The sequence below is a fragment of the Acomys russatus genome, chromosome 17, assembly GCF_903995435.1.
Source record: "Acomys russatus chromosome 17, mAcoRus1.1, whole genome shotgun sequence".
Taxonomy (NCBI): domain Eukaryota; kingdom Metazoa; phylum Chordata; class Mammalia; order Rodentia; family Muridae; genus Acomys; species Acomys russatus.
In genome coordinates this window covers 53,294,433-53,307,152 of record NC_067153.1, presented here as the reverse complement: position 1 = coordinate 53,307,152, position 12,720 = coordinate 53,294,433, and the positions used below count along the sequence as shown (strand labels likewise).

Below are 12,720 nucleotides of genomic sequence, written 5' to 3'. Positions count from 1 at the left end.
TAATTCCCAGTTCAAACATTCAAAAACAGAATCGTCTACTTGTTGTCTCTAATAAATGCACCTTACCATCCAAACCAGACACTGCCACAGTGTAAAACAATGGGAAAAACACACGACACTCAGAAATAAATGTCACTGTGCTAATAGCTGGCAAAGTAGACATCAAAGTAAAACTAGTCTTGCCACAGTATCCAAGAACTACCTGCTGTAGAGGATGTTACAGCTCTGAGCAGCATGTAGCAAAATGGGCACACCTGATTCTACACTACAGATAGTATTAGAAATAAAGTCACAGATTAGCCCTAATGCAATACTAGCGGATGGCCTCAATATCCTATTCTCACCAACAAACAGGCCATGCCAACAAAAATCAGAAACATAAGTGAAATAGCATCATGGATCAAATGATTTTACCAGACATCTATGGATCAGTCTGTTAAAACACTGCAGAATAGAATATCTTTCTCAGAAACTCATTCAACTTTCTGTGAAACAAATTCAGTCAGAAAGTAGCTGGTCACCCGACGATTGTCCTGATCTTCATATTTCTTTTCATTGACTGCTTTTGTGTTTGGCTTGTTCTTGTTTTTCTAAAGCCCTAAGGTATATTGTTTTATCTCATATATTTTATATGTTATGTTTTCATTTTCATTTCACACTACGAATTTTTTTTTACTTTGTCAATCCCATTCATCATTGAATAGTGTATTCTGTAATCTCTATGTTCATGTATGTTCTATAGTTTTTCTTGTTGATATCTACCTTTAATCCATTATGGTCAAATAGGAAACAAAAAGTTCTTTAGATTCTCCTGTACTTGTTCAAACTTGCTTGCATCTTATGAATCCAACAGAAGAATTCACACTTGGTATTGGTCACAAGCACAGAGCTGGGGAAGTTTCTTCACTCAGAGAAGCACTGAGGCTGCCCAAAAGTTTGAAGACAAGTTACACGCCATGGATCCCAGTGCCTCTTGGGGCTATAGCATTTCTTTCAAGTACCCTGAGTGGGACTTCACCCAGGAAGACCTTAGAGAATGAGACATTCACTAGTGTGTTTGGTGGAGAACTCAAAATACCTGGGCCGAGTCCCTCAATTATATTAAACTAGCTACCATGGGTCAGGGGGTACAAGAGAACCATACTGCCTTGGGAAGACTAAAAGAATATCCTACTAAGTTATAATAGCATAGAAGGATGGATAGTTCTTAAAGATGAACTCATCACCCAGTCAGGTCTGGACATTTGCCAGAGGCTTCTAAAAGTAATCACCTCCACTGATTATAATTAATATCAAATAGAGGAAATAAAACCCAAAGAAACACAAAAAGAGGAAAAACAAATCCATCTCTTGGATACCCTGCAGACAGCAACAGGATCACCATACCTAGGAAATGGTCACATCTGCCAGAGATTAGGCCATAGGAAACAAGAGTGCCTGAAGACAGGCCAGCTATGGAGGTTTTCCAATGGTGTGACTAAACGAGACATTAGTGACAGGACTGTCATGAGAAATAAAATAGATCCAGGACAAATCTGATGGCTGAGACCTTTTGATCCTCCAATCAAATGGCTTTCAGCTTCTGCTGGCACCAGGAACCGCCACTGACATAACAGTACACACCTGACAGTAATTCTTGACACCACACTTTTAGGGTCACTGCATACCCAGTGTACACGTGTGTCTCTTACTCTGTTCCTACATTTGCACCTCAAAAAATGACCAAAAGCCTTAAGTCATGGAATTAGAATAGAAGGAAGGCCTTAGACCAAATGTGTCAGAGCCTCCTATTTTGTCTCTGTGAAACCTGGAGTCTTTGCTCACTCCATTCTAGGGTTGACACAATGCCCTATTCCCTTGTTGGATGAAGCAACCTGACTAAGTGATGGTAAAACTGGATTTTACGGACCTTACAGACTCTCATTTCTCAAGGTTTAGCCCGGCTTTCATCCCCATTTCCCCTTATAAGGCTGGAAAAGCTGGCCAGCGACCCAAATTTCTGGGATAAGTATTCCTAGTGGGGAAAAACCTGTGCCACAAGTAAAACATCAGATAAAGTACCCTTCAATGTTCTCCCATGTTCCTTTCAGGAAATATTAGGCATACATCGTCCTGTCAGCCATCAACATGGGTTTTGGTATTTGATAATTCTCCATAGAATGCCTCCACCTTAGCTTGCCTTGGTCATATTGTTTTTATCACAGAAACAGAAAAGTAACTAAGTCAGATACTTCAGAACAAAGGTCCTCCGTTAGCTAACTAAAAGTAGACCCCTACATCTACTGCAGCCTTGACCCAACTAGACAAACCAATCCAACTGTATACCACTTTATGAGAATGGCCTTAGGAGTTCTTACTCTGAAACCCTGGCCCACCTGCACAGCACACAGGGCACCTATCTAAAACCACACTCTGTGGCACATCTCAGGGCTCTGGCTTCAGAATCACTACAAGTTAAGGGCCCAAAATCATTTGGGGAGCATCCTTGTTCTCCTGCTCTCTGTCTACTGCTATATCCATGCTAACCTAACTCATGTCTCTTTTTATTAAGGTATAGCTACTCTCAGGTAATGTTTTCTGAGTATCCCATTGCTATGGGATAAGATCGATGCATTTTCTTTTTTCTTTTCCTTTTTTGTTTGTTTGGTATTTTTTGAGACAGGGTTTCTCTGTGTAGCCTTGGTTGTCCTAGACTCATTTTGTAGACCAGGCTGGCCTCGAACTCAGAGCAATCCACAAGCCTCTGCCTCCCAAGCAACAGGTTATAGAGGCAATGCCAAACAGCCTTGGTGAATCCTTCTGGTTTTGAGGCATTATTTTACACACTGTATTATCTGAGTCCTGCAACCATGTGCCTTCAATTCAGCCAGAATAGACAGATTTCTCTTTTAATTCCCTCCCAGTCATTATATATACTTAAAGACAGGAAATTTATGACATATCTAAGAGATATTTGTAGCCTTCAATGAAAAAATAGTAGAGCTTGATCCCTATGAGTCAAGGAAGATTGTGGATCCTGACCCTCTCTTGTCAGGAATCTTAATGCTTGGCAATGTTTCTTCAGGCACATGCTGACTGTGAGGACAGCTTTAAGCAGTTGGCCACCTCTAAGTCTTCAAGGGAGCATTACAAGTTAAGACACTTCTAAAAGCAGATATGTCTGTCAGCACAATTCTCCATGACCATGGTGCTCACTACCATACACTCAAGACCTTATAAATTTAAGCTATCAAATGGTGACCCTTTGAAATAATATCTTCCCTCTCTGACAGCACTATGATATGGGAAAAGAATGTTTCTGTCTCTTGTAAATACCTGTTTCCAATGCACAGCACAGCAGGTGGTAAGATTCATGTGAACAAATTTGCATATTGAGCACAAATGTTCTGGATTCAGCAATATGTTACTGGACTCAGTAGAGAGTCTCCAAATAAGTAAGTAAATCTGTTAGTGTCACTGTGCTTCATGATATTAAAAAAGACACTAAAGTAAAAGGGAACCAGTAAACAAGAGAAGTAAATATTAGAATGAATATTCCTTAGTAAACAAATATTTGTATATTGTAAAACTTTGTTCTGAGGTAAGATTGTTAAATAGTTCTAGAATGAGAAAGATGAGGACAAAGCTTGGAAGGCTAAGAAGGTCACAAAAGTTCTGAGTAGGTTATATCAAGTTAAAAGATGATATTTTGATGTAATGTACATGATGATAAAATGGTTATTCAAGTCTCTAAGGCCAATGTGCAATCCTTTTTTTAAAAAATCAATGGTGTTCTCTTAAGTTATTGCTCTGCTCTTCATGGAATTTAGAACTGGCTTTTAAAAACAGAGTGTATGTGTGATCAGCGTAACTAGGATGGCTGAGTCTTAACAATGTCTAGATTTGTTTTAAAGATTGATTTTTTTTCCCCCCCAGGATTCATCCAAGTACTGCACAAAAGTTAAATGCTGCTCATGTGCTTTGGAAGCTGGCACAGCAGCCTCTGTGTGCTTTCCTGTCAGATCCAGCTTGAGTGCTTCTAGTCTGGTATCCAAAGTGCATAGTGTCTTCAGAAATAGGGGCTTACCTTCCACCTGAGAGGCCATCAAAAGCAACAACAATAGCCTGTAATGTTTGCGGAATCTCTTGAGCTCTCCTGGCCAACAACTCAAAAGGGGGCTTCTCAGACTTAGTGTTGGGGTTTTTGTTAGCTCTTAGAGGAAGTATTGTCAGCCCAGAAGGAATTGTTTGGTTTACAATCCATATGTGTATGCATACACAGACTTACATGTATTATATTTCATACTACATGTTATGTATTTTAGGTGGGTAATGATTCCTTTCAGGCATCCTTACTGGTATTTTAGCCTCCTTCTTTATCTTCTTCCCTCCCTAATTAAAGCCCCCTCTGTTTTTGCTATTCCCCCATTTTAAATCACGTATGCCCTGCTATTTCCTGCACTATTGCTCCCTTCACGTGACTCTTACTTTCCTGGTTTCTGCCGTTACTCCAGGTTACACTCACATGTGAAATATGGAGCTAAGAACCACAAATGAAAGAGAACATGTGACATTTGTCTTTTTGGATCCGGTTTACTTCACATTATATTATCTTTTCTAGCTCTATCAATTAACTGAAATTTCATGTAAGAAAATATCCCTTCATATGTGTGTGTGTATGTGTATATATGTGTGTGTATGTGTATATGTGTGTGTATGTGTGTATATGTGTGTATGTGTGTATATGTGTGTGTATGTGTGTATATATGTGTATGTGTGTGTATGTGTGTATGTGTGTATATGTGTGTATGTGTGTGTGTGTGTGTGTGTGTAATGTTTTGAGATAGAGGCCATGAATTGAGAGAGAGCAAGGGAGTATATGGCAGTGGTTGGAGAAAATATAGTAAAGGAGGAAAATGATGTAATTATCTTTAATTTCAAATATAAAAATAATTTTTGAAAGGATAAATATACCAGACTGAAGGTAACTAACCTTCTCAGTCTTTATTAGCCATACTTGGAAGCATATGCCTCTGTGAGCAGATTTCTCTGCTGAAAATTCTTTGTTTAGCTGTGCCCCGTTTTTTAATTGGGTTATTTTGTTTGTTGGTGGATTTTTTTTTTTTTTTTTTTTTTTTTTTTTTTTTTTTTTTTTTAGTTCTTTATATTTTTTGAATATTAGCCCTGTATCAGCTTAGAGTTGGTGGAGATCTTTTCCCAATCTGTAGACTGCTGGTTGTTCTACTGCCAGTGTCCTTTGCCTTACAGAAGCTTTTCAGTTTCAAGAGGTTCCATTTATCAGTTGTTAACCTTAGAGCCTGAGCTGTTGGTGTTCTGTTCAGGAAGTTATCTCCTGTGCCACTGAGTTCAAGGCTGATTCCCATTTTCTGTTCTAATAGATTTAGTGTATCTGGTTTTATGTGAGGTCTTTGATTCACTTGGACTTGAGTTTTGTACAGGGTGATAAATATGGGTCTATTTGCATTTTTTACATGTAGACACCCAGTCAGACCAGCACCATTTGTTGAAGATGCTTTCTTCTTTCCATTGTATTACTTTGGCTCCTTTGTCAAAAACCAAGTGTCTGTAGGTATATGGGTTTATTTCTGGGTCTTCCATTCAATTCTATTGATCAACCAGTCTATTTCTATGCCAGTCCCATGCAGTTTTTATTACTATTGCTCTACAGTATAGCTTGAAGTCAGAGATGGAGATACTTCTAAAAATTCTATTATTGCAGAGTACTGCTTTAGCTACACCTAGCTACACCACTCTTAGGCATATACCCAAAAGATGTTCCATCAGTGTACAGAGCAGAGTCAGGATATGGTCCCTATTCATTCAAAGGAAAAAGAATGGTCAGTGAGACCCTGAGTCATCTAGCAATAATGCAACATTTTTGAAGGCTAAAAGAGCCAGGGATTGTCCATATTATCAACTAATTCTTATCAAACAAATCCTCAACTGACCTTGACAATAAAAATTACTGATTTTTACCACATTTATGGTCTTAAACAACCAAGAGGAAAGTGTAGCCCAAGGCTAAAATGACAAGCATATTCATTCAGCATGACAAGGAATCACATTAGAGTTACACCTCATGAGATCGTATTTGGATGACCATTTCTCATCAGTGATTTTCTTCTTGATAAGGAAATGCTGACCAGATACAGCACATTAGAACCTTGGGTCAACAACAAGCACCAATGACACCCACAGCCAAGACACAGACAGGCCCACTACTAATCTAACCTAACAATCAAATGATGGCTAAATCTTAATCTTTTTCTTTCTTGCTCCCTCCCTAGAACCCACAGAGGAGGGAATACATATTATGATATTAGCCAGTGCATAATTCATCTTCCTCAAAGATTACAGTGGAAATTAACAAAGGAGTTCATGACACTTTTCACTTCAGCAGGACAAGCTATATTCTTTTTGAAAAGGGACATTATCAGAGCAGAGGCTCTATAAAGACTGTCAGTCTCCCAGGCCTGTGAATTTTGTCCAAGAAATAATCCTCAAGATGGGTGGCTAGATCTGGTGAGGTATCCTTTGCAGAAACACAGCCAAAACCTGAGGAGGATGGGGCCTGTGATTGGATTTCATCCAACTGCCTCTTGTGATGGATAGACATAACTCTTAGTGACAGCTGACATCTTTCCTACATGGACTGAGGCATTTCCCTCACAGGAATGCCTCAAATCCAAGAATCAGTATCAAACTTCGTGTACAAATGCTCTTTGCCCATAAAATTTCCTCTACAACTTGGCTCTATGCATAAATATAAAAGATTCATATTCCATCCCAATTCACACAGCCTGTGATCCCCACAGAGTATATTAAGACATATGCCAATTAAATTTGGATAATATATAGTCATACTAGAACTATAGAAAAATATTCTGTTTTTCTAGCATAATCCTAGATTGTATCACTTTCATAATCTATCCCAACAACATTCCAACCTATATACTACTAATACTATAAACTAATAGACAACATTACTGTCACTGGGTGACTTGTGTATTTGAATGGCTCTTCACTAACAAACAACTTTTACTTTTCTGTCTCTCAAACTCACTCTCAAAAAACACATACACCGTTTCAAGTTTTATCTCCAAATACTTATATATAGTTTTATCTCCAAATATTTATATAATGTTTTTGTTTTGTCATTTCCATCTACCTGTCTTCTCTTCTCATTAGCCATACTGCCTGCTAATCTAGTTTATGATCCACTATTATTCATATCACTTGTTTTTGTGTTATGAATTTGAGTCCCTAATCTTAAACATTTTCAAAAGTAATACTTTTCTTCTTCAATGAATAGTAAAGCCTCAGAAAATGACTAGTTTTCACCTTATACTTGTGTGCTTGATACCTGCACCACATCCACAGTGCTGTAGTGACAAGATCATCATCAATCTGATGTTATCTTCCTCTTTTGCTACTGCCTTCATGCCTAACTAGGAAATTAGGAAATAAAGTACTTTTCCCAGTTAAACAATGTTTCTACCTGTCCTCAAATTTGAAGGTCTAATTAGGAAAATTCGAGGTCTTGGCAGTTTTTTTTCTACCAAGAGGGAAAAAATTAGAGTATAGATCAATATTTAATTTTGTCAGGAAAAGACCAAGAAGGGTAGGGAGCATTTTAATATCCTTAAATTAAGAAACACATTATTTTAGAAGGTTTAAACATCCATTAATTGGAAAATTTGGTATTGCTGTGAACTATTAAGTTTCAACTACAGGAACCTGGAACTACTGTCACATACACCTGAGTTCGAGGTTGCTTAAATAATTTACACTTGAGATTTTGCCTAAAATGTTACATCTGACAAAGACACAAAAAAAAAACTAAACTAAAACATTAATTCCAACAAGATAACCCATTTGAGGGAAAGGGCTTATTTGTGTAGCTACAAGCCCTGTCCCTCATAAAAGATATTTTATGTGGGACTGAAAGAATCTCTAAATCAGAAAGCTCTTAAAGGTAAATTGTCATTTGTTTTTAACAAGAGAAGCTATAAAGACCTTTCAGCTATAAAGGTTGCTGTCCAATCAAGCAATTTTGCAAAACAAAATAAAATAAAAAATTACTATATCGTTTCCAATGAGCACATGTTGTCAGAGGACTTCTACCAAAAAAAAAAATAAATAAACTTACTGTCGCATGCTCATTCAGCTCAACAGCTTCTGTTGTAAAGAAACAGTCATCTGAGTCCAGACATCTCAAGGACAATTTCTACATCTTGCTGGCAGGGTCAAACTAAGTTTATGTTCCCAGGCCCAGGGACCTAATCCTGTCCTGATTGATGGACACTCCCTTGCTCAACCCCTGGTGCCAAAATATGATTGGACAATGCTACAGGCCATAAGTCGGCTCCCCCTCAATTTATGGTTTCATCCTTTAAACATGCTGTACAACGTCCTTTCAGCATCGACATTCAGCTCCCAAGTCTGTGTGGCCTCCTGATCTATTATCAGTAACGGCTTGATTACAGTAAACTGTCAACTGCATTGACCTGATGTTTGAGTTATGTTGGAATTAAGTGGACCCCACAACAGCACATATGTATCAATCAAATAAAACATCATCAACACTTTTGATCAAATTAACTTAGCCTTACACGATTTCCACCCTAGTGCATTTAAAGTCAACTACAATGAACAGTTACATAAAATAGTGAATTTATATTGAATGTTTGAGGTGATTAATCCCGTATACAGAACAAATTAGATATCTTCTTTACTCAACCTAAGTGTTCGCTGCATTTGTCTTTTTGAAAACAAGCTCTGAGCTGGGGGAGGGGTGTATATACCTGTTAGCCCAGCTCTGTAGAGGCTGAACAGTAAGATTATTGAGTTCCAGATTATCCTAGGCTAAATAGTAAGTTTCTCTAAAGACAAACAAGACCAATAATGATAACTCCCTTTAAAAATATAATTTGGCGGATTGGTGTGAGTTCGCGGCCAGCCCGGTCTACAAAACGAGTCTAGGACAGCCCAAGCTAGGAAAATCTGCTGCCTTCCCATTTATAAGTACAACTGGGTGGGAATAGAGTTGTTTCAAAATTCACATGTAGACTGTATACCATGTCCAGGCGTCCTCGGATGCCTGGGATGGAGGAAAAGCAGCTGCAACCTAGCCCCGCCCACTGCGGCTACTTGGCGAACCCTTGGAGAGAGGAAAACAGAGTTTATTTAGGACCCTGGTACTGAGGCCTCCACCCCGGGGTTTAGCAGTGAAGGCCCTGGAGGCCTGGGATAACAGCCTTACCCCAGAACCACCGGGCCGGGTCACAAGGAGCGCGCACACCTTACCGGGAGCCACCAACCCAGTTCATCTCTCCAGAGCTTCCCACGCAGGACCGACCCTCGCAGCTCGCAACTCTGCGCACGCCACAGCACGCGAAGGGACAGCAGCCTAGGCCTCTCCCGACAGCCACTGCGTGAGAACGCCTTCCGGTGTGGCACGAAGACCCCACCCCCACCCCCACCCTCGGTGCGCTTCCGGTTTGGCAGCCATGACTGCCATGCATTCCGGCGGCTTCTGTGCTGGGCCACTAGTTCACAGGCTGAGCTTGGAAAGGCGGCCCGCCACTCCAAATACCTGAATCTGAAGGTAGCGTTGTCATTCCAAGTTGTCACGCGGGACCCAAGTTCTTGACATGAATTTGTAGTGCGACTTAACTGTCGTGTACCTTTTGCGAATTCCTCAAAGAGTTTTACAGAGCTTTGATCAGCTGTGAAAAGTCCTGGGACTTGAATTCCCTTTTAAATAAACAAAATCCAAAAACAAAACAAACAAAAAAAAAATTGGACCTTTCTACTCAGTTCTGTCTAGCTTTGTCTTCATAAGAATTTTTCTTATAACTATCAATTTAGGTTAAAAACAAGAAGTTTCTTGTTCCAAATAAATGCACAGAGTAACTTTTTTTCAAATTGATATTTCTTTCTAGAAATGATGTTGAAATATGATGCTTATCTAAATTACTAAGAAATAGTACCTTAGAGCGGCTGGGAGATGGCTCGGTATTTAAGAGTACTATGTGCTATTCCGAGGGATGCGGGTTCAATTCCCAGCACCCACAAGGCAGCTCACAAGTATCTGTAATGCCAGTTCCAGGGGATTTAATACATTCACATCAAATTAGTTTTGTTTTTTTTTTAAAGAAAAAGGACCTAGAATAAATACATCTTATCTAAGAACATTAATCCTAATTTTTATAACAACCCCTACAATACAAAATTGTATCTGTAATTGTATCAAAATAGGTGAATTCAGCATTTCAGAAAAGTCATGGATGATGGAGTGCTTATTGATTTTTTGTTGTTGTTGTTGTTGTTGTTGTTGTTGTTGTTAACCGTACCATGAAGGCAGATACAATAGACCTGCATCTCCAAATTATGTTCAAAACTTTTAACTAACTGAAAGGGGAAACTTTCTTTTTTATTAATTTATTCAGATTACAACTCAATTGTTTGAGAGGAGAAATTTAGCTAATACATTGTCTTTTATTTTCCCCCTTTTGTCTGGAGGTACAAAGGTTCTCTTGTTTCCTGAGACAGGAGAAGTATGGAGAGCCTAAACAAACTATTTCTTCTCCCTAACTAGACTCCTTCTTTTGTTTCTGGTTACAGGGGTGCAGTGGGAGTGTGAATCAGGCTACAGATTAACACTGAGACACACATTGACACAAGCAATTGCTGAGTTTTCCCTCACAGCAATGAAATCTCTGTAGGAACATAGATTCAGTTGAAATATTAACCGACGATGTTATTGTCAATGTTGTTTATGCCTTTAATAATTAAGACTCATAAATGATACACAGAATTTACGCACCACTATTTAAGGGGCAGTATATCAACTAGGTAAGCAATATTGTACTGGTAAAATACGATTTAGCATTTGTTGAGAAAAAAACCATAACACACTCAAACTTCTTAAAACTTAAATAATATATCTTTTATTTCTAAAGATTGTCTGCTGATTTATAATGGAAACATAGGCAAACTGCATCATATATTTATTCTCTATATATAGTTTTCTTCACTAGAAAGATGCTTATTTTATACTTTATGAAACATTTTGTATATAAATAATTTCCAGTTCTGATGTTGACATTGATGATCCATGAGACTATCACACTTTTTAGAGCAGGGTGATTTAGTTACTGCATTTAGAAATTTTTAAATAAATTTTATTTTATTGAACATATATGGATGGGTGTGTTGCCTTGCCTGTATGTATGTGTGTGTACCATTTTCATGGCTAATATCCTCAGAGGATCATGAGATCACCTAGAACTGGAGTTACAGACAGTTGTGAGTTACCATGTGGTGCTGAGAACCTGAGTCCTCTACAAGAGCAGTGAATACTCTTAACTGCTTAGACATCTTTCCAGTCTCCTGCACTTCCAAATTTTAAAAATTGACATCCAATTATTTTTCTCAGATTATTTCTCCCCTTGAGAAAATGTTATCCCCTTGAAAAAATATTTCCCATATGAAATTACATAAAGTTTAGAAGCTTGAGTGAAATTTTAATAATGCTTGCTACAGTAACAAGTGTTTGTTTCACTTCATTTTTATCTCCTAGTTTGGAATTTAAGCTAAAATTAATTTTATCATTGCTTTAATTGTTTACTACCAATATTTTTTGAAAAGTTTAAACCCTCATAACATTCTTAATGTCTTACTTTAAAGAACATGTAACCATGCAGTGTCTAACAAAAGGAATCCACTTTGAACATTCATTTTGATGGCTTTATCACCGGTCAAAGAGAAAGTAGACTACCACAAAACTAATTAGAATGCATATGTTATTTTGTTTGTTCTCTTGATGCATGTAACAAAGAAATCTAATTACCATGAGAAGTATGGAGCTTCCAGTGGTATAACATAGCATACTGTTTTATAAAAGCCCATTTTAATAGTCAGGTGTATCCTGCCACACAACAATTAAAAGCATAGTATAGTAGATACATGAACCAGTAACATAGTTATTATAAGCTAGTTAGTATATGGTATTTGTGTTATACAGTGTCTAAGAGCGCAGTAAGTCTCTTTATCACAGCAGGAATTCAAGTAGAAAAGTAATGATTTATGCTACAACATTTATGGCTACAATGTCAATAGGCAATAGGGAAATTTTCAGTTCTTAACTTTTCATGGGACCATTTACCTGTGATCCATTGTTGACTAGAATGTTTTGTAGCATGTTTCCTATCTTCTTTCTTTTCATATTGAATCCTTCCTTTGCCCTATCTGAAGCCCTGAACCTAGCCTTACATTTTAGGACCCACCTTCCCCGAACCCGTGATTAAATTATCATAGTTGGGACTGTGCTAAACTGGCTCTCAAGTCAAATCAAACACTGACCTTTTTCATAAGCTCTAGTAACTGACCTTCAGCCTTCTTGTACTACAATTCTCATGTCAGGACTTCTTTTAATCTTGATTATTTTTTTTCTTATTTATTTTTCTCACAAGTCTCTTACCTCTGAAATTCAAAGGCTGCTTCTGGTACCCCATTATACACCAATATAGTTATTATCTGGCCTACTGTCTTAGGGCTTTTATTGCTATGAACAGATATGACCGTGGCAACTCTTATAAAGAAAAACATTTAATTGGGGCTGCCTTACAGTTCAGAGGTTTAGCTCATTATTGTCATGGTGAGAAGCATAGTATCACACAGACAGACAAGGCGCTGGAGAGGTAGCTAAGAGTTCTG

General features: G+C 38.1%; 1 protein-coding gene across 1 annotated transcript in view; it reads right to left on the bottom strand.

Annotated features, from left to right (window-relative positions):
* Positions 1-12,518, bottom strand: part of C17H12orf40 (chromosome 17 C12orf40 homolog) — a 54,144-nt gene extending 41,626 nt beyond the window's left edge. Inside the window, exons 1-2 of the mRNA XM_051159377.1 lie at positions 12,485-12,518; positions 9,307-9,686 (exon numbers count right to left, since the gene is read on the bottom strand). Of these exons, the coding sequence (XP_051015334.1) occupies positions 9,307-9,686; positions 12,485-12,518 (414 nt within the window). The remainder of the gene's footprint in view (positions 1-9,306; positions 9,687-12,484) is intronic.
* Between the last annotated feature and the right edge of the window lie 202 nt (positions 12,519-12,720).